The sequence below is a fragment of the Rhinoderma darwinii genome, chromosome 6 (genome assembly GCF_050947455.1).
Source record: "Rhinoderma darwinii isolate aRhiDar2 chromosome 6, aRhiDar2.hap1, whole genome shotgun sequence".
Classification (NCBI taxonomy): Eukaryota; Metazoa; Chordata; class Amphibia; order Anura; family Rhinodermatidae; genus Rhinoderma; species Rhinoderma darwinii.
In genome coordinates this window covers 38,389,495-38,409,525 of record NC_134692.1, presented here as the reverse complement: position 1 = coordinate 38,409,525, position 20,031 = coordinate 38,389,495, and the positions used below count along the sequence as shown (strand labels likewise).

Here is a 20,031-nt window from a genome sequence, read left to right as displayed (position 1 = left end):
GAGATAAAGAGTACATTACTTTTCAGGTGATTTTTCAGAATAAGCTGTCATATGTGTGTACATGAGTAATAACACTGTTTCTGTCCTTTATATGACTTGTATTCTGCATTTTTTTTAGCAGTTTTCCCCTCTACAGGCTCTATCTCTAATTCCCAGTTTTCTCTGAGCTAGTGGGTGGAGCCTAACTGCTATCATGCCTCCCATACACCGCACACACAGAGCAGAGAACATCCTGGTCCACTATTTCTATCTGTCACATATACAATATCTATCTATCTATCTATCTATCTATCTATCTATCTATCTATCTATCTATCTATCTATCTATCTATCTATCTATCTATCTATCTATCTATCTATCATCTATATATAGTGGCAGCAGCATGGAGGACATCATACAGTAGGTAATGCCACCCAGCCCCCCTGTAGATAGTGCCACACACACACCCTTGTAGATAGTGCCACACACCCCAGCTGTAGAAAGTGGCACACACACCCTTGTAGATAGTGATACACCACCCCTCCCTGTAGATAGCGATACACCACCCCTCCCTGTAGATAGCACCATTGGGGCTCACTCTAGGAGTGGAATCCCCAGCCGGGGGGAGTCCTCTCCTAGAGGAGCCACTGAAGTCACTGTCCATATATGGATAGTGACGTCAGGGGCTTCTCCAGGAGCGGAATCCCCAGCCAGAGCGTCCGCAATGTTAGATGGCAGCGTAAGCACCGGGCGGCTGAGTGGGCCACCCCAAGGATAATGGGCCCGGGACTTGCTCAGGTTTGCCGGGTGCTGACGCCAACCCTGTATGTCAATGTATATGTGAATGAGTTTAGATTTAAAACAAATACTTCATTCAATCCCCAAAACACTTGTTGAAAATCACGTATCAGTTTTCTATTTATATACTGAAAAAAAAACAAAATCGTATAATTTTTGATAAAATATTTTGCTGAGATAAAATTGTTATTGAACTCAAGTCTTTATTTTGTAGGTATGAAACGGTCATTAAGTCCCGATTATGTGCAAGAAAATGGAAGGATGAGCGCAGCTATGTTTTTGCGATGCTTTGAGGAAAAAGTGACTTGGATGGATAGGACAGATTGCCAGTTTTCCAGTGAAAAGAAAAAGAAGATCTTATATTCGCTATGCGAAGTGTGCAACATTCAGCTGAACTCTGCGGCACAGGCACAGATTCATTACAATGGAAAGTACCATCTAAAAAGAGTAAAGCAGCTAAACAATGGAAAGCTACCAACAAACACATCATCCGGATCTTTACTTGTAAGCACCACTGGAGGTAGGAGAAAAACATTATTTCAAATGCATTGAAAGTAACATGTAAGTCATCAGATATCTTTGTTTTCTAACTTTAGAAGTATTTGATCTGCTCTTGTTTATCTATTGTATTTTGTTTACGAGACTATGACTATCTTTAATTCTACTGGCTCGGACTTCTGCTGTTTGATCATGATTATGTCAGTGATTGATTTGATTCCTGTGATTTGATATGTTTTTAATATTTGTTATGTTTGCTTTTAGTTCATTTTATGGTTTATTGTGTTTAATGGGGTATACCAGGTTCACACTACATTTAGGCTAAATTTTCGTAGCATACGACAGGAAATTCTCCCCACGTGTACATCGAATGTGCCCATAGACTTCTATATTGTACTGAAAAGCACGGTATGTTCTTTCAATGGGAGTCTCTATCAGACATACAACGATATAGGCGTACAGTTGAATATATCTTGAGCATACGCACTGCGGCATTAGCCTCACAGGCATGAACTTCAGAATAATGTGTGCTCTATGTTTATTATGTTATATTACACATGTCCAATCTGGAAACAATTACATGCAAATGATTTTAGCTGCTCTTCTTTGTAAGCTACACGTTAATAAGATTTGTTTTTCAAGGTTAGCGCACCATTATATCATGTGGCCACTTGCATTGGTGATGTGAGGCTGTTTAGCAAAATTATTGTCAAGAAGGGTTGACACTGATGTCATTTTTTATTACTGCTTTGAGGAAGAAGAAACTGTGACTGTTTTATATATATATATATATATATATATATATATATATATATATATATATATATATATATATATTATACATTAAACATGTGAGAACCGTTTTTAATCTTGTAATATCTTCTATGCTGAGATAGACCAACAGCCTGAGACTGCTCTACTGAAAGATTGTGATGACAGCATGTCAGTCAGGTGAAGTGTTGTCATAAAGATCTTGTATGGATTCAAATCACCATAAAATGTATCACTCTATTCAATATTTACTTCTGCTTATCCACTTGGCTTGAATTATACCTTGGAAAAGTGTGTGTATATGTGGGGATACCAATTTTTTGGGTGATTTAGATCCCTACAAGGTCTCATTGACATTACTGCACCTGGAAGAAATCAGAAGGGGTCATGATGTCATCAGAAGTCTAGTAGTGCAGCCTCAGGCCTAATGTGGATCATATTTAAACATGGATGTAAGATATTAAAAAATAGTTTTCACATTTTTAGTATCCACTAAAGAGATTTATTAAATTCTTTCCATAGGTACCCTTTAAGTCCACTAGTTAGCGTATCTTTTTTTTTCTGTATCCTAGAGGAAACTAAAGCATAGTAGTCTGGAGTTCTATGGAGGTGTATTGTTTACTTTGATTAACTTTTCATCTGACTTGATCTATGCTATGAATGAAGCATTTGTTTTCCTGAAAGCAATAAATAATCCAATGTTTTTTGATCAGCGCATGGTTACTTCCAATAACAGGTGTCCGTAAAACAAAGCAATTAATCATAATTTAATATGTGACTATAAAGAAAGCAATTCGTCATAACCCTTTATTGTCTACCAAAAGTCAATCTTTACTATATTCAACTTGTTTTTCAGATTTCCATTTATATGATTATAAATAATACATTTTATAGCACGTATGATACATTCGCCTTACTTCTCATGCACATGGTCGTATAACAGCTCTCTACAGCCTTCGAGTTGTGTGGAGCTCTAATAAGGCTCCCATAGGAGTGTAGGAGACCATACTGTACCACCATATGTCTCTGATTTTATACTAGGCATACAGAGTTTTTTCTGTTGGCTTTACGCAGAATTCAACAGTAAAATAATAGTGGCATGCTCCGTTGGATGGATTGGTACCCAATATGGAAGAACAGTTGGACAGCAAACAGAGTGCTTACAGTTCCATAGCTATCACAGCGGCCAACAGACAGGTAGTAGGATGTAAGTTACACCAGGGAGTAGAATCCGAGGAATTATCCATTCTTCACCCTTGATCCCCTCGCTGAGGTATAGACATTCCCCCAGAACTAATAACAAGGCACAGGGTCAAGGCAGACAGAGTACACTAGTGAGGTCAGGAGTTAAGCTTAGTCAAACTAGAGATTAAGAGGCCGGGTGCAGTGTGCGCTCGCCACAGAAGGTAAGGGTCAGGTGTCCCATTAGAGTAGTTGGGAACTGTAGCGACTCCGTGTGCCATAGAGAATCTGTTCACACAGCTCTACTATGTGCAAGAACCCTTACAAAAGTGTAGAACTGATTATATTTAACTGTATTAGTACCATAGATGTAATGATTATCTTTACCAATAATCAATATTGGCCATATTGGAAAATCTCTACATCTGTGGCCAGGACGGACCTACTACATAAGGACCATGTTCAGATTTGGCTCTGGCTTTAGCTAAAAATTCCCATTGAAGTGGACTTCTCCAGGATACTCTAGGGAGAATTTGTTTAAGACTGGCATTTCATACGCCCGTCTTAATATAATGAGTGCTGGAGTAAAATACGCCTAATTTATTTTCCGTACACCACAAAGGTTAATCTATGGCACCTATGAGCTGCTGTAGATTTCCGCTACAATTTCTACCAGTTTCTAAAGTAACTTATAGTTCATTTGTTGGACCGCGTGTGGTTCCGCCCCTACAGCTAGGTGCCGAAAAGTGTTGGGGACGGCACAAATTGCGACTTTTCTATGCCAGATTGCTTAACTGGATGCTGACCTATGATGATTATGCTCGTCATATGCGGCAGGACGTTGCCGCATTAGGAAGAGTGTACTCATCCTGCTGATCCCGCGGGCACAGCAAATGTGCTTGTGCGATCAGAAGTGGGGCAATGGCTGTAATACACAGACGCAGCCCCGCTCTAGCGGGGGAGATCAGAGAACCTGTTAACTCCTTCTGATTGACAACATTCAAAGGGAAACTGTGAAGGGGGATATTTTGACAATAAATAAACTTTATTAAAGTGTAGCTAAACGTTCGACAAACTTCTGACATGTCATAGTGACATGTCAGAAGTTTGTATTGGTGAGGGTACGAGCACGGAGACCCCCACCAATCGCTAGAACGAAGCAGCTGAATCGTTCGTATGAGCTCTCAGCTGCTTCATGTCTGTTCGGCTATTTCCGGAAATAAATGTATCGGTGTACGGACTCAATAGAAAGTCTATGAGCCCGTACACAGATACATTTATTTCCGGAAAAAGCCGAACAGAAACTAAGCAGCTGAGCGCTCACACGAGCACTTCAGCTGCTTCGTTCTAGCGATTGGTGGGGGTCTCCGTGCTCGTACCCCCACCAATACAAACAACTATGACATATCAGAAGTTTGTCGAACATTTAGCTACACATTAAATATAAGGGTATGTTCACTTGACCTATTATCGTCCGTTTTTCGGGCCGTAAACGCCCGAAAAATGGCCGAAAACGCGGAAGCAGACGGAGCAGTTTTTTGCGGCGTTTTTTCACGCGAAGACTCTATTGAAAAAAGCTCCAAAAACGGCCGTAAAAAACGCATTGAAAAACGCCACGAAAATCGCGCGTGGCACAAAAAAGAGAAACCAGCTCCGTATTTTGAGACGTTTTTGACTCAGCGTGTGAACATACCGTAAGTCCCACAACATACAATAATACACACATATTTGGTATCGTCACGATCATAACAACCCGTACAATAAATTTATAGCATAATTTTATGATGATCAGTGTAGGCTGTAAAAACATGAAAATAAAAACTGCAGTGGAACAATTTTTTTTTTCTGCATTTTTGCCCAAATAAAAATTTATATAAATTAAAAGATAATGTATATTCACAAAAATTGCCACCTACACAAAGTACAACTCGTCCTGCAAAAAACAAAGTTTCATGCAACTACGTCGAGCAAAAAAAAAAAAGTTGAAAAAAGGATGAAAAAAGAAAAAATACAAAAATTCTTCCGATCCTCAAGGCCAAATTTGGCCCGGTCCTTAAGGGGTTAATAGCTTCTTTCCCCCATAGTGTACATATATTTTGTATATCCTTGTTACATGCTGTCCTCCTAAAAATACTTAAAGAGGCTCTGTCACCAGATTTTGCAACCCCTATCTGCTATTGCAGCAGATAGGCGCTGCAATGTAGATTACAGTAACGTTTTTATTTTTAAAAAACGAGCATTTTTGGCCAAGTTATGACCATTTTTGTAGTTATGCAAATGAGGCTTGCAAAAGTCCAAGTGGGTGTGTTTAAAAGTAAAAGTCCAAGTGGGCGTGTATTATGTGCGTACATCGGGGCGTTTTTAATACTTTTACTAGCTGGGCCCTCTGACGAGAAGTATCATCCACGTCACTCACAGGTCCTGCATCGTGTCAGACGAGCGAGGACACATTGGCACCAGAGGCTTCAGTTGATTCTGCAGCAGCATCGGCGTTAGCATGTAAGTCGATGTAGCTACTTACCTGCAAACGCTGATGCTGCTGCAGAATCAACTGTAGCCTCTGGTGCCGATGTGTCCTCGCTCGTCTGACACGATGCAGGACCTGTGAGTGACGTCACAGCGTGATCTGGCAGAAGCTGGGCGTTCTGAAGAGAAGTGGATGATACTTCTCATCAGAACGCCCAGCTAGTAAAAGTATTAAAAACGCCCCGATGTACGCACATAATACACGCCCACTTGGACTTTTACTTTTAAACACGCCCACTTGGACTTTTGCAAGCCTCATTTGCATAACTACAAAAATGGTCATAACTTGGCCAAAAATGCTCGTTTTTTAAAAATAAAAACGTTACTGTAATCTACATTGCAGCGCCTATCTGCTGCAATAGCAGATAGGGGTTGCAAAATCTGGTGACAGAGCCTCTTTAAGCAGATAATCAAGATAATTTTCAGTGGCGTGCCCCCTGCCGAGGATATCCACAGTCCCTGTTCTGGTTTTCACTAAACAATGTTCAGGGACAGATATTGATGTCAGGATAAGCAGTGTATCATATTATGTGAGATGTTTTAGCCTTCCATGTGCCCTTGACTGAAACATTTGAGTTTAGTTACCTAATGTATGAGTTATGTAAACTCAACGCAATGTCAGGACTTGCAGTAAAAAATGTGTTTGTACTGCAGGAGTAGGATGTGTGTGTGTAGGTCACTGTAAAGGTCAGCACCATGCCACGCAGAGATTAATGTAAGTGTTTCAAACATTACTTCAACTGTGAGGCTGGCAGTTCACATCGCTGTCATTAATCTACTTACCCAGTACAATAAGGGAACGCATGGGTTATGCTGCAGCACTTTATCTGCCAGAGGAAAGCCTTGATATGCTGGAAAAGAACAAGGATCTCTATTTCTATGAGTCCAATGCTTCTCACTCGCTCACTGTATGTAGTGCCACACAGCCCCTCTTGTATATACTGTCACACAGCCCCCCTCTTGTATATAGTGCCACACAGACCCCCTTGTATTTACTGCTACATAAAACCCTTTGTAAATACTGGCACACAGCCCCCCCTTGTATTTACTGCCACATAAAAAACCCTGTAGAGAGTGCCACACAGCCCCCCTCCCTTGTATATAGTGCCACACAGCCCCCTATGGATAGCACCACACACAGCCCCCTGTAGATAGTGCCACACAGCCCCCCTTGTATATACTGCCACACAGCCCCCCTTGTATATACTGCCACACATCCCCCCTTTTTATATGGTGACACACAGCCCCCATCTTGTATATACTGCCACACAGCCCCCCTTGAATATACTGCCACACAGCCCCCTTTGTATATACTGCAACACAGCCCCCCTTGTATATACTGCCACACAGCCCCCCTCTTGTATATATTGCCACACAGCCCCCATTCTATATAGTGGCACACAGCCCCCCTTGTATATAGTGCCACTCAGCCCCCCTTGTATATACTGCCATACAGCCCCCCTTGTATATAGTGGCACACAGCCCCCTTGTATATAGTGCCACACAGCTTCCCCCGTGTATATAGTGGCACACAGCCCCCCTTGTATATAGTGCCACTCAGCCCCCCTTGTATATACTGCCATACAGCCCCCCTTGTATATAGTGGCACACAGCCCCCTTGTATATAGTGCCACACAGCTCCCCCCGTGTATATAGTGCCACACAGCCCCCCTCTCTTGTATATACTGCCACACAGCTCCCCCCGTGTATATAGTGTGCTACACAGCAATCCCCCCGTGTATATATTGCCACATAGCCCCCCCTAAAAAAATAATATTGTACTTACCTTGCGCCGTTCCCGCGACGGACGGAGCGCTGCACAGCCTTGCGGGTGGGACGCATGCGCAGACCAGCGTGATACAGTGACGTCATCACGCCGGCCTGTGCAGGGAGTTTTCCCAGTGCCTTATTGGGTGCAGGCATAACGTGGCCTGCAGTCTATAGTATTCATGTGTATCTGCGTCCTGAGGACATGGCTGTCGCTAGCACCAGAGCCCCCTCTATATATATTCTAGTTACATTATCTATTGCTTACAATGCAATCGCACAGTAGATTTGATCATATGACATTAGAAATAAATGGGTTTTCTTTTTTTTTTTCAAAAAAAGTGTGCAACTCTTGTCCTTTGGCTGTGGCTCGTATTCCAACTCAGCCTTATTAATTTGAACACAGCCTATGAAGAAGAGTGTTGTTCTTTTTGAATTAAAAGCCTTAATACAGTTCTGTACTCTGCAGGCAGTCAGTAGAATACAGCAGTTTACAACTACCTACATTCTGTCAATGGACAGCGCATGCAGTAATAATGCCTGTCAAAACTTTGCAACAATCTCTCTTAATGGTCCATTGACAAAACTAACAGTACTGTAAACCCTTGCCTGTTTTCTGTAAAAAAAAAAAAATCCAGCTAAAGGTTGAAATTTTTTTGGCCACCACTAGGGGAAGGTTACTGCATATGAGTTGTAAGATTCCCTGCGCACTCAGCTCCCCCAAGTGGCAGCAACAGAAAGACAGCATTTTATTATATGACACTATGGTTATGTGAAGGGAACCAGGGGTTTTGCATTCCTTTATCGAAAAAACAGAACCCCAACCGTTTTGAGAACTGTGTACTTCTTTAGTAAATATAATTAAAGCACTGAGACTCCCACCAATCACTAGAACGAAGCATTTGAAGCGTTCGTGTGAGCACTCAGCCGCTTCGTGTCTCTTCTGCTTTTTCCGGAAATAAATGTATCGGTTTACGGGCTCAACAGACACGAAGCGGCTGAATGATCACACGAGTTCTTCAGCTGCTTTGTTCCAGCGATTGGTGGGGATCTCAGTGATTGGACCCCCACCAATCCGATCTTCTGACATGTCACTATGACATGTCAGAAGTTTGTCAAACGTTTAGCTACACTTTAAATCATAGATACACTTTACACCCTGCGACCACCATTAATCTCTGCACCATCTTAAACATTATAATAATGTTACATAATTATTTCATTACAATATATGGTTAAGTGTTAAAGGGGTGGTGGAAGTCCAAGAAACAGTATTTTATGTCACGATGCATATTCTGTTACTTCTATATGTATATGCACTGGTGCCCTCTTCTGACAAAACACCATCTGTGGAGGAGAACGATTTGGAGCTCATTAGTACAACTAGCATCGCTCAACCCACATTACTGAATACTGTGCCAGGAGCCTAACATTGACAAGTAGAAATCCTAATGAAGAAAGTAATAATCAGAGACATAGACATGTCATATTTACAGTATATACTATAGATGTACCTTAAGGGATCATATCATAAAGCTCTATTTGTGGTACATTGCCGAATGGTTAGAGGGATATTCAGCATTACAGATCAGCAGTTTGCAGGAACCATCAGGAACCATATTTTAACCATTTAAAGACCATGTACACCATTGAAATATTTTGACACGCAGGATTGAGCTAACGATCAAATCTAAGTTCATAATTTAGATGTGATCGATTACAGGTGGATTTTGCGTGTCAGAGACACACAGGACCTGCTGACCACTGAGCTTATCAGTCCCGTGGACCTGACGGATTTGTCTTAGCGAATGACACAGCTGTTATGTATACAGAATACAAAGCAGCTGTATCTCAAAAAGTAAAGATAATTTTTAATAAAAAGTATTTTGAAAGGTGCACCAATCACACTGATGCACAATTTATATATATATATATATATATATATATATATATATATATATATATATATATATAAATATATATATATATATATATATACATATATGTATATATATATATATATATATATATATGTATATATATATATATATATATATATATATATATATATATATATATATATATATATATATATATATATATAACAATGTCAATGGTGTACATAGCCTTTAAGCCTTCATCATATTAAATTAGGGAAATCCAGCTTTTAAACGGCTAGACATCTCTATTCAGCATCCAGTTCATTGTAGTCAATGGAATATATTTAGTACAGTTAAAGAGGCTCTGTCACCACATTATAAGTGTCCTATTTCCTACATAAGGAGATTGACGCTGTAATGTAGGTGACAGTAATACTTTTTATTTAGAAAAACGATCTATTTTTACCACTTTATGAACAATTTTTAGCTTTATGCTAATGCATTTCTTAATGCTCAAGTGGGCGTGTATTTACTTTAGAGCAAGTGGGCGTTGTACAGAGGAGTGTATGACGCTGACCAATCAGTGACCAATCAGCGTCATACACTTCTCTCCATTCATTTACACTGCACTAGCGATATAGCTATATCGTTATGTGCAGCTACATACACACACTATAACATTACTGCAGTGTCTTGATAATGAATATACATTACCTCCAGCCAGGACAGGATGTGTATTCAGAATCCTGACACGTCTGAATCTTTTCTGTGAGATTTCCAGCAAGGCAAACGTAATCTCGCGAGATTACGATGTAAACGAGATTACGTTTGCCTTGCTGAAAATCTCACAGAAAAGATTCAGACTAGGAGATAGGGCACTTATAATGTGGTGACAGAGCCTCTTTAAGTTTACCGCTCAGATGGCGCTGGTAACAGTCTAATATCATTCAGTATGGACACTCTCTCCCAGAAAAATGCAGTGGATAGTCCGCAATCCAATGAGGGTGTGGATGGTAATTCTTATGCCTGTAGTCCCACAGAGCTCCGTATCATCTCTCGACGTACAAAGAACTCCTGGTTGGAAAATAATCTTATGTCTCTAATAGATGGAAAAAGGAAGACACATAGTGCAACACCAGAGGCGTAGCTAGGTTCTCCAGCACCCGGGGCAAAGATTCAGTTTGGTGCGCCCCCCCCCTCCCGGAAACCTCTTTCCCAACATCTCCTTCCCCCTCGCCATGTTTGTTTTCACTAACCATCAATGAGGTGTCATTTTTTTCCACATTTTTTTAATGTAACTCAGGCATAAAGCCATTTGTACATTTTACAAGCAATATAGTTCTATATACAGCACCAGAACTAAGCTCATTACATGTATACAACACCAGAACAAAGCTAATTACATATATACAGCACCAGAACAACGCTCAGTACATATATACAACACCAGAACCAAGCTCAGTACATATATACAGCTCCAGAAACAAGATCAGTACATATATTCAGCACCAGAACCAAGCTGAGTACATATACACAGTGCCAGAACAAAGCTCAGTACATATATACAGTGCCAGAACCAAGTTCAGTACATAAATACAGCCCAGAACCAAGCTCAGAACATAAATACAAGACCAGCATGAATACAGCCCAATTTAGTGCAACCTCTGCCGTATAGGTTTGCACTAAATTGTATACAGCTCCCAGCATGGCCCAAACAATGATAAGGATATGCTGGTAGTTGCTGTTTCACAAAAAAAAAATCATACCACCCATCATCTTGCTGCAAATCATACAGTGACTACAGTACTGATTAGAGGCAGAATAAACATTTACATTAAGTGACTCACCGGTGATGATCTCAGATTCTAGTTGTTCTTTTTCTCTTTTTTTCTCCAACTGGTCAAGACCTCTATGATGACTTCTCCCGGCCACAGCCCATTTCTGCAGTTTCCAACTCAGATGTCTTTAGCTTCTCACTATTCAAACATTTCTGAACCTATAAACAAATATAAAGTTATCATGTTACCAGACACTTAAATATACTTAAATATAATAGCACCATACACTGTACCTCTAATTATAATAGCACCATACACTGTCCCTGATTATAATAGCACCATACACTCCACCTCTAGTTAAAAAAGCACCATACACTGTGTCCCACACACACACACACACGCCGTGCCCCCTGTAGTGTCCCCCATAGAGCCCCATGTTGATGGTGCCCTGCATAGATCCCCCTGTAAATAGTGACCCCCATAGAGCCCCTGTAGATAGTGCCCCACATACAGCCCCCTGTAGTGTCCCACATATAGCCACCCCTGTAGAGTGTGCCCTACATGTAGCCCCCAAGTAGATAGTGACCCACATATAGCCCCCATATAGATAGTGCTCCACATATAGCTCACCCCTGTAGATAGTGCCCTACATATATCTCCCCTATAAATGGTGCTCCACATGTAGCCACTCCCCCTATAGTGCTCTATTTATAGCCTACCCCTGTATATAGCCCCCTGTAGATATAGCCCACCCTTGTATATAGTGTCCAACATATAACCCACACTTGTAAATAGTGCCCTAAATAAACACTACCGTTCAAAAGTTTGGGGACAATTTTGTGTTTTCCATGAAAACTCACACTTATATTTATCAAATGAGTTGCAAAATGACTAGAAAATATAGTCAAGACATTGACAAGGTTAGAAATAATGATTTTTATTTGAAATAATAATTTTCTACTTCAAACTTTGCTTTCGTCAAAGAATGCTCCATTTGCAGCAATTACAGCATTGTAGACCTTTGGCATTCTAGCTGTTAATTTGCTGAGGTAATCGGGAGAAATTTCACCCCATGCTTCCAGTAGCCCCTCCCACAAGTTGGATTGGCTTGATGGGCACTTCTTGCGCAACATACGGTCAAGCTGCTCGCACAACAGCTCTATGGGGTTGAGATCTGGTGACTGCGCTGGCCACTCCATTACAGATAGAATACCAGCTGCCTGCTTCTTCCCTAAATAGTTCTTGCATAATTTGGAGGTGTGCTTTGGGTCATTGTCCTGTTGTAGGATGAAATTGGCTCCAATCAAGCGCTGTCCACAGGGTATGGCATGGCGTTGCAGAATGGAGTGATAGCCTTCCTTATTCAAAATCCCTTTTACCTTGTACAAATCTCCCACTTTACCAGCACCAAAGCAACCCCAGACCATCACATTACTTCCACCATGCTTGACAGATGGCGACAGGCACTCTTCCAGCATCTTTTCAGTTGTTCTGCGTCTCACAAATGTTCTTCTGTGTGATTCAAAAACACCTCAAACTTCGATTCATTTGTCCATAACACTCTTTTCCAATCTTCCTCTGTCCAATGTCTGTGTGCTTTTGCCCATATTAATCTTTTCCTTTTATTAGCCAGTCTCAGATATGGCTTTTTCTTTGCCACTCTGCCCTGAAGGCCAGCATCCCGGAGTCGCCTCTTCACTGTAGACGTTGACACTGGCGTTTTGCGGGTACTATTTAATGAAGCTGCCAGTTGAGGACCTGTGAGGCGTCTATTTCTCAAACTAGAGACTCTAATGTACTTGTCTTGTTGCTCAGTTGTGCAGCGGGGCCTCCCACTTCTCTTTCTACTCTGGTTAGAGCCTGTGTGTGCTGTCCTCTGAAGGGAGTAGTACACACCATTGTAGGAAATCTTCAGTTTCTTGGCAATTTCTCGCATGGAATAGCCTTCATTTCTAAAAACAAGAATAGACTGTCGAGTTTCACATGAAAGCTCTCTTTTTCTAGCCATTTTGAGAGTTTAATCGAACCCACAAATGTAATGCTCCAGATTCTCAACTAGCTCAAAGGAAGGTCAGTTTTATAGCTCCTCTAAACAGCAAAACGGTTTACAGCGGTGCTAACATAATTGCACAAGGGTTTTCAAGTGTTTTCCAATCATCCATTAGCCTTCTAACACAGTTAGCAAACACAATGTACCATTAGAACACTGGAGTGATGGTTGCTGGAAATGGGCCTCTATACACCTATGTAGATATTGCATTAAAAACCAGACGTTTGCAGCTAGAATAGTCATTTAGCACATTAACAATGTATAGAGTGTATTTCTGATTAATTTAATGTTATCTTCATTGAAAAAAACTGTGCTTTTCTTTTAAAAATAAGGACATTTCTAAGTCACCCTAAACTTTTGAACGGTAGTGTATCTCACCCAATAAATAGTTCTGCACATATAGCCCACCCCTGTATATAGTGCCTCACATATAGCTCCCCCTATAGTGCTCCATATATAGCCCACCCATGTGTATAGCCCCCCCTGTAGATAGAGCCGACTGCTGTATATAGCCCCCCCTTGATAGAGCCTGCTCTCTGTAGATAGAGCCCCCCTGTAGATAATGTCACTTACATTCTTATTAGGATAAAAAAAACAAAAAACGTTACATACTCACCTTAGTCCCGTTCCCGCGCCAAATGGTGTCAATGCAGACCTGCTCTCTTCTGCCATCCTTGCGCCGCTTGCGTTGTTGAAAGGCGCTAACTTACAGGGCAAGTCATTCTGCCCTGCTAATCAGCGCCTTTTATAGACGCAAGCGGCACAATGCCATCATCGCGCCACTTGCTTTTATGAAAGGCGCTGATTGGCAGGGCACTATGACTTGCCCTGTCAATCAGCGCCTTTCAACGATGCAAGCGACGCAAAGAGGTAATCCCGCCGCTTGAGTCGCTGAAAGGCGCTGAACGCCCGTTCATCGCCTACAGTGCAGGAGGGGGTGGCGGCAGCTGGCTTCAGTGGCGCCGCCGCCCACTCAGGACGGTGCGCTCCTGGCGCCCCCCCACCTTCCCTCTTAGTTTGCGCCCGGGGCACATGCCCCACCTGCCTCCCCTAGCTAGGCCCCTGGCAACACCCTCTGAAAAAAGATCGCTCCACGCCAAGCTTAATCCATACTCACAGAAGTAACAAAAAATAAAAGCATCAAGGTAAGTAAAAATCTTTAAAATTTATAGGCGGCACGCTAAACACTCTCGCCCAACACTGGGTTTCGCGCTTAAACTTGGCGTGGAGCGATCTTTTTTCAGAGGGTGTTGCACTATGTGTCTTCCTTTATGCCATCTATTAGAGACATAAGATCCTTTTCCTACCAGGAGTTCTTTTAACGTCGAGAGATGATACGGAGCTCTTCTGTGGGACTACAGAGATAAGAATTACCATCCACAGCCATCATTGGACTGCGGACTGTCCACTGCATTTTTCTGGAAGAGACTGTCCATACTGAATGATATTGGACTGTTACCAGTGCCGTCTGAGCGGTAAACTTAATTGTACTTTATATATGTCATCTAGGGTATTTATTGGATCATACTCAATCTAGTTTTACCTGTAACGGTCTGAGAGATATATTGTGGGCATTTGAGCCAGGAGAAACTACCATTATATTTGGAATATATTTAGCATCTTGTCATTTTTATCATACAATTTCCTAAAAACGCAGTCAGGGCCGGCTCCAGGTTTATGTGGGCCCTTGGGCGACACAGACTTAGTCGGCCCAATTGCAGGTTAAGTCATGGTGGCAGTAAAATGGCAGAAAATGTAACTTTGTGACCCCATATAGAAGGCCAGGTTTTTGCCCCCATATAGAAGTTAGGCCCTGTTTATGACCCTATATAGAAGTTAGGCCCCCAGTTTGTACCCCCATAAATTTAGTGCCCTATGTAGATAGTGCCACATATCCCCCCCACCCAGGTAGTGCCCCCCCGAATATAGTGCCATACTGCCCCCTGTAGATATCCCCATACATCCCCCCTGTAGGTAGCGCCATACAGTTTCCCCTGTAGATGGCACCATACATCCTCCCTTGTATATAGTGACATACAGCCCCCCTCCCAGGTAGTGCCACACAGCCCCCCTGTAGATAGTGCCATACAGCCCCATTGTAAATAGTGCCATACAGTCCCTCCTGTAGATAGCGCCATACAGCCCCTTGTAGATAGTGCCATACAGCCCCCTGTATATAGCGCCATACAGCCTCCCCTGCAGATAGAGCCATACAGCTCCCCCTGTAGATAATGCCACATAGCCCCTGTAGATAGTGCCATACAGCCCCCCATATAGCGCCATATAGCGACCCGCAAACAAATTAAACATAAAAAAAATCATACTCACCTAGGCCCTGTTCCCGCGATAAACAGAGCGAATCAACGCCGATGGAATCCTTGCGTAGGCCGTCGTGATCCAGTGATGTCTTCACGCCAGCCTGCTCAGGGAATCCCGTCCCTGCGCCTGATAGGCTCCAGGCCGAACGTGGCCTGTAGCCTAGTAAATAGAAGAGTAGGGAGCTACCTCCCTGCTCTGCCATATGGTTCAATAGTAGCTACGTCCTAAGAATGCAGATTCTATTGAATATGCGTCGCTAAGGCTCTAGCAGCCATAGCGGCTGCCAGCGGCGCCATCAGGAATGGGGGGCTGTGACGGTGGGCAGGAAGGGCCACCTTATGTTGCACGCTCTGTAGCTGCCGCTGTGGCTGCTACAGCGGTAGTTACATCACCTCCTAGAAAGGAGCTCCAACTAGAACAAGAATCCCCGTTAAGAGCGTTGGCAACGCTTTGGCCGGCAATCCAATTCCTGGAGGAGTTATGCCCCAAGGGTAGTGGGCACCAACACTTGCCTGGGTTTGCCGGGTACTGACGCCAGCCCTGGACGCAGTCCTGTTTAAACTGGGACATGCCACCGGCCGCCTGGGACAGTTGAAAACCTCCCAGAATATGGCACTGTCCCGCTGGATCCCAGACAGTTGGGAGGGTACCTGAATGTGGTTGTTTCTGCAGGGCATGTTTTTTGCAAATCCTCTTCAGGTAAATGTAACTGATTTTCAAATATGCTGTGTCTGAACTTACTCTTACAGTTTGCAATTAGTGACTGATCGTCCGTGGAAGGGGAATATTCAGCATTTTGTGGTCTTAGTGGTCAGTGGTACACTTAGGATATGTTCACATGGCTTACTTTCAGATGTTTTTCGGGCCGTCAATCCCCGAAAAACGTCTGAAAAAACAGAAGCTGAACGCCTCCAAATATCTGCCCATTGATTTCAATGGGAAAAACTGCATTTCATTCCGATGGGGCGTTTTTTTACGCGGCTGTTTGTACAAACGGCACATAAAAAACGATCCCATAAAAAGAAGTGCATGTCACTTCTTGAGCCGTTTTTGGAGTCGTTTTTCATTGTCTCAATAGCCAAACATCTCCAAAAACGTCCGTAAAAAACGTATCAAAAATTGCTTGAAGCTTTAAAAACGGCTGAGAATCAGAGGCTATTTTCCCTTAAAAACAGCTCCGTATTTTAAAGCCGTTTTTAGTTTAGTGTGTGAACATACGCTTAGCAGCATGATTTCTGGTGGTGCAGTGACTAGCACAAGAAAAACAGCTTATCAGACCTCAAAGTGATGCTACCTATGCACAGCTTCAGAGTTAGGTTCCATTGTCAGCCGTCGTGGGCTGTGCTGTGATTGGTCTCATTATCTGTTAAAGGTGTCAGGGAGGACAATAGTAAAGAGACCGAACCTATATCCAATTGCTATGTCATTGCCATATTAAAGGAGAATTTCAGGCAAAACTGGTACACTGTGTTAGGCCAAGTGCAGGGCCTCGGGGGGCGGTGGATGACACAGGAATTCTCTCTTTGGTGTTCTTTTAATCCCTGTTTGAAATAAAAATGAAATAATTACATATTAGTAGTAACTCACAAGGCTAAACATTGAGTATGAAGAAAATATATTTTGCTGGGGGTTCTATATACTGTATTCATCAAATTCCAAATCCCTCTGGACATATAAAAAAAAAAAAAAAACAAATATGAAATATAACTCAAAACTGAAAATAAACATTGAAAAACTAACAGCTACGTATGGCATGTCAAAACCTAAAGATAATCTAAAGCGGACAAAAAATATTCTAAACGTTATGCAATACTGGAATATAGGTTAATGTTAAAAAATAATATAAAGTCTGAAATTGAAGATTGAATGCTTGTTAACCTTAACTGCCACTAGATGGAGCTGCAGTCCTGTCATAGCGGAGAGTAATAATGAAGCGGTAACCCAGGTCTAGCACTATAGAGTGGGCTCTGTTGTCTAGTCTTAGATGAATTCCAGTTATTAACTACAATGAAGCTCAGCAGCATCTGTTATTCTCCATGTCTACTGTGTCTTATTGATCTTCACTCAACTGTTTTCGCTGTTGGAAACACATTCTTTTAAACAATCGTATACACTAGTAAATAATGTCCATCCTCTGATAACATGATCTTCAATAAGTATTTACAAATTTTGCAGAACAAGGAGGCTCTGGATAGAGAGTGGCATGGATAACAATCAATACAGGATATGGCTTGATTCCATGCATGGAGGGCAGGGGTGAGACAGAATGGATAGTAGTGGAGATTATTTGTGGTCAGATATTTTGTTATAAAGGATTTATGGATAGTGGAATACCCACGAACCAGCTAGATGTGATTGTGCTCTTTTTAAAATAGGTTTTAAAGTAATCATAAAGATGAAAAAAACATTTATAATGTATATTGGGGCAGATGTACTAATGTTGTCTAAGATTTAGAGAGAGTAGACATAGACCAGGCAGTTAGAAGATGCGCCAAATTTCTCATAGTGATGCACATTGTCTTGCTAGACACGTTGGACACTTTTTCTCTTCCTTATATCCCCTCTTGGTTGTTATAAACAAGTCTTTTTTGCGCCAAATGCACTTTTAAGTCACAATCTCTTTTTTGCGAGAATTTTGAAAAGTGTCTCGTGAGGCACACACATCTGTTCTTTTTCACGCATTTGCAACATTATATGCTAGAAACGCACCACATTTTACGACAACTTGAAGGCGCAATCAGATTAGTAAAGTCACCCTATAGTGTCTAGAATCTGCATTATTTTTACATTCTGGTGCAGTTTTCTGGACCTATTTGAACTTTTGTGGACCTTATTTGGACCTATTATTGTTTATTGGTCACCTTTCAAATAAAATGGAATGAAAAGTGATCAAAAAGTCATATGTACATCAAAATGGTACTAATAAAAACTACTACTCGCCCCGCAAAAAACAATTCCTTACACAGCTCCATCGACAGAAAAGTAAAAAAGTTATGGCTCTTAGAATATATATTTTTTTAACATAGGGTTCACTTTGTAAAAGTAGCGAAACATAAAAAAAACAATATAAATTTAGTATAGCGGTAATCGTATTGACTGGCAGAATAAAATTAACATGTTGTCTTTACTGCACAAATCAATGTCTAAGCTGGGAATTTAGAGCTCTGTATCAGAAAAGCCGATCTTTGACTGCTATAAAGATATATTCAGAAAATCATCACATAATTTCGAACCTACTTAGATTAGAAAAGAAAAAGTAGTATTTATGTGAACGGCAAACAATGTTTTGCTTGGACCTAAGAGACATGCCTTTCGAAGGACACAGAGCAAACCCTCAGGGTCCAGTACAGTCCACACAGTGTGTAGTATTAATATTATGGAGCTAACCTTACCTGGTCTCCAAAGAAGCTCCTCCAAAGAAGCTCCTCCTGGCACGGATAGACATTGGTACGGTACATTTACTTCTGTAGTGTGTTGCGGAGGCGCATTAATAGACATCTGTTTAGTGCATGTACTTTAGTAGTACATCCCCTGTTGACTGTGTCTACTTTCCCCAGCGTGGTGGACAAACCCATAGACCAGTTTCACATGAATAATATGTGCGGGAAAATCCCTATGATGTTGTTAGTTCGGGCCAAAAGACCCTTGGTCAACCCGGGATTTGCAACTATGACACGGGCGAGAAAACGTATCCATATTATGCTCATGTGAAAATGGCTGTATGGCAAATCCAGCAGCTATAAAAGCATAAAAGTCATTCATGTATAAACTTCTTTAAGTATATAATAGAAATGTATTTTGAATAAAACAGCATTAAATAAAAAAACATATTGTCCTTATGGCAATACTTAAAGGGAACCTGTCACCAGCATTTTAGCTATAAAGCCAGCAACACCTGGTGAAAGTGGGTGAAAAATCATTGTCATCTAAGCTATAAATACGTTCTAAGTAAGCTCTGTAGCTTTAGTATTCAGTTTTTCAGTGGTCCCACACCGCATGCAAATGAGCAGAAAAGAGTCAAATCTTCATCTGAAAAGAGTCAGATTTTCATTCCTCCAGCATCTCAGAGTAGACTCCACCTCCTTCTTTTTGATTGACAGCTCCTTAGCCAGTCAGGGCCGGACAGGTGGTGGCAGTGGGCGTGGTTAAGAAGCTGCATCCCAGAGGGAAAAATAATTAGCATAAAAGGCGGGAAAAGTTTAAACGACTATATTTACTGACAGAGGAGGACTTCAGGAAAGAAGAGAACAGGAATGACCTCTGGACAGCTGCGGCCATTGAGGGGTCAGGCGAGTTTAACAGGTAAGATGTTGATGACAGGATCCCTTTAAATGTGAACATGAAACGACGAAGAACATCTATTTTATGCTGCTTGCTGCTCTGGTTGAAACAATATGACTACTTAGAAATCAGCACAGGCTTTTCAGAGAGGCAACATGGCATCCAACAGCGTGTTTAGATGATCTGCTTTAACTTGACCTG

At 41.6% G+C, this 20,031-nt stretch overlaps 1 protein-coding gene across 3 annotated transcripts in view; it reads left to right on the top strand.

Annotated features, from left to right (window-relative positions):
* The window catches only part of ZNF385B (zinc finger protein 385B), a 384,342-nt gene that overhangs the window by 99,479 nt on the left and 264,832 nt on the right, over positions 1–20,031 (top strand). For all 3 annotated transcript variants that reach the window (XM_075829528.1, XM_075829525.1, XM_075829527.1), the window contains one exon: positions 993–1,298. In XM_075829528.1, coding sequence (XP_075685643.1) covers positions 995–1,298 — 304 coding nt within the window. In that variant the 5' untranslated portion in view covers positions 993–994. The remainder of the gene's footprint in view (positions 1–992; positions 1,299–20,031) is intronic.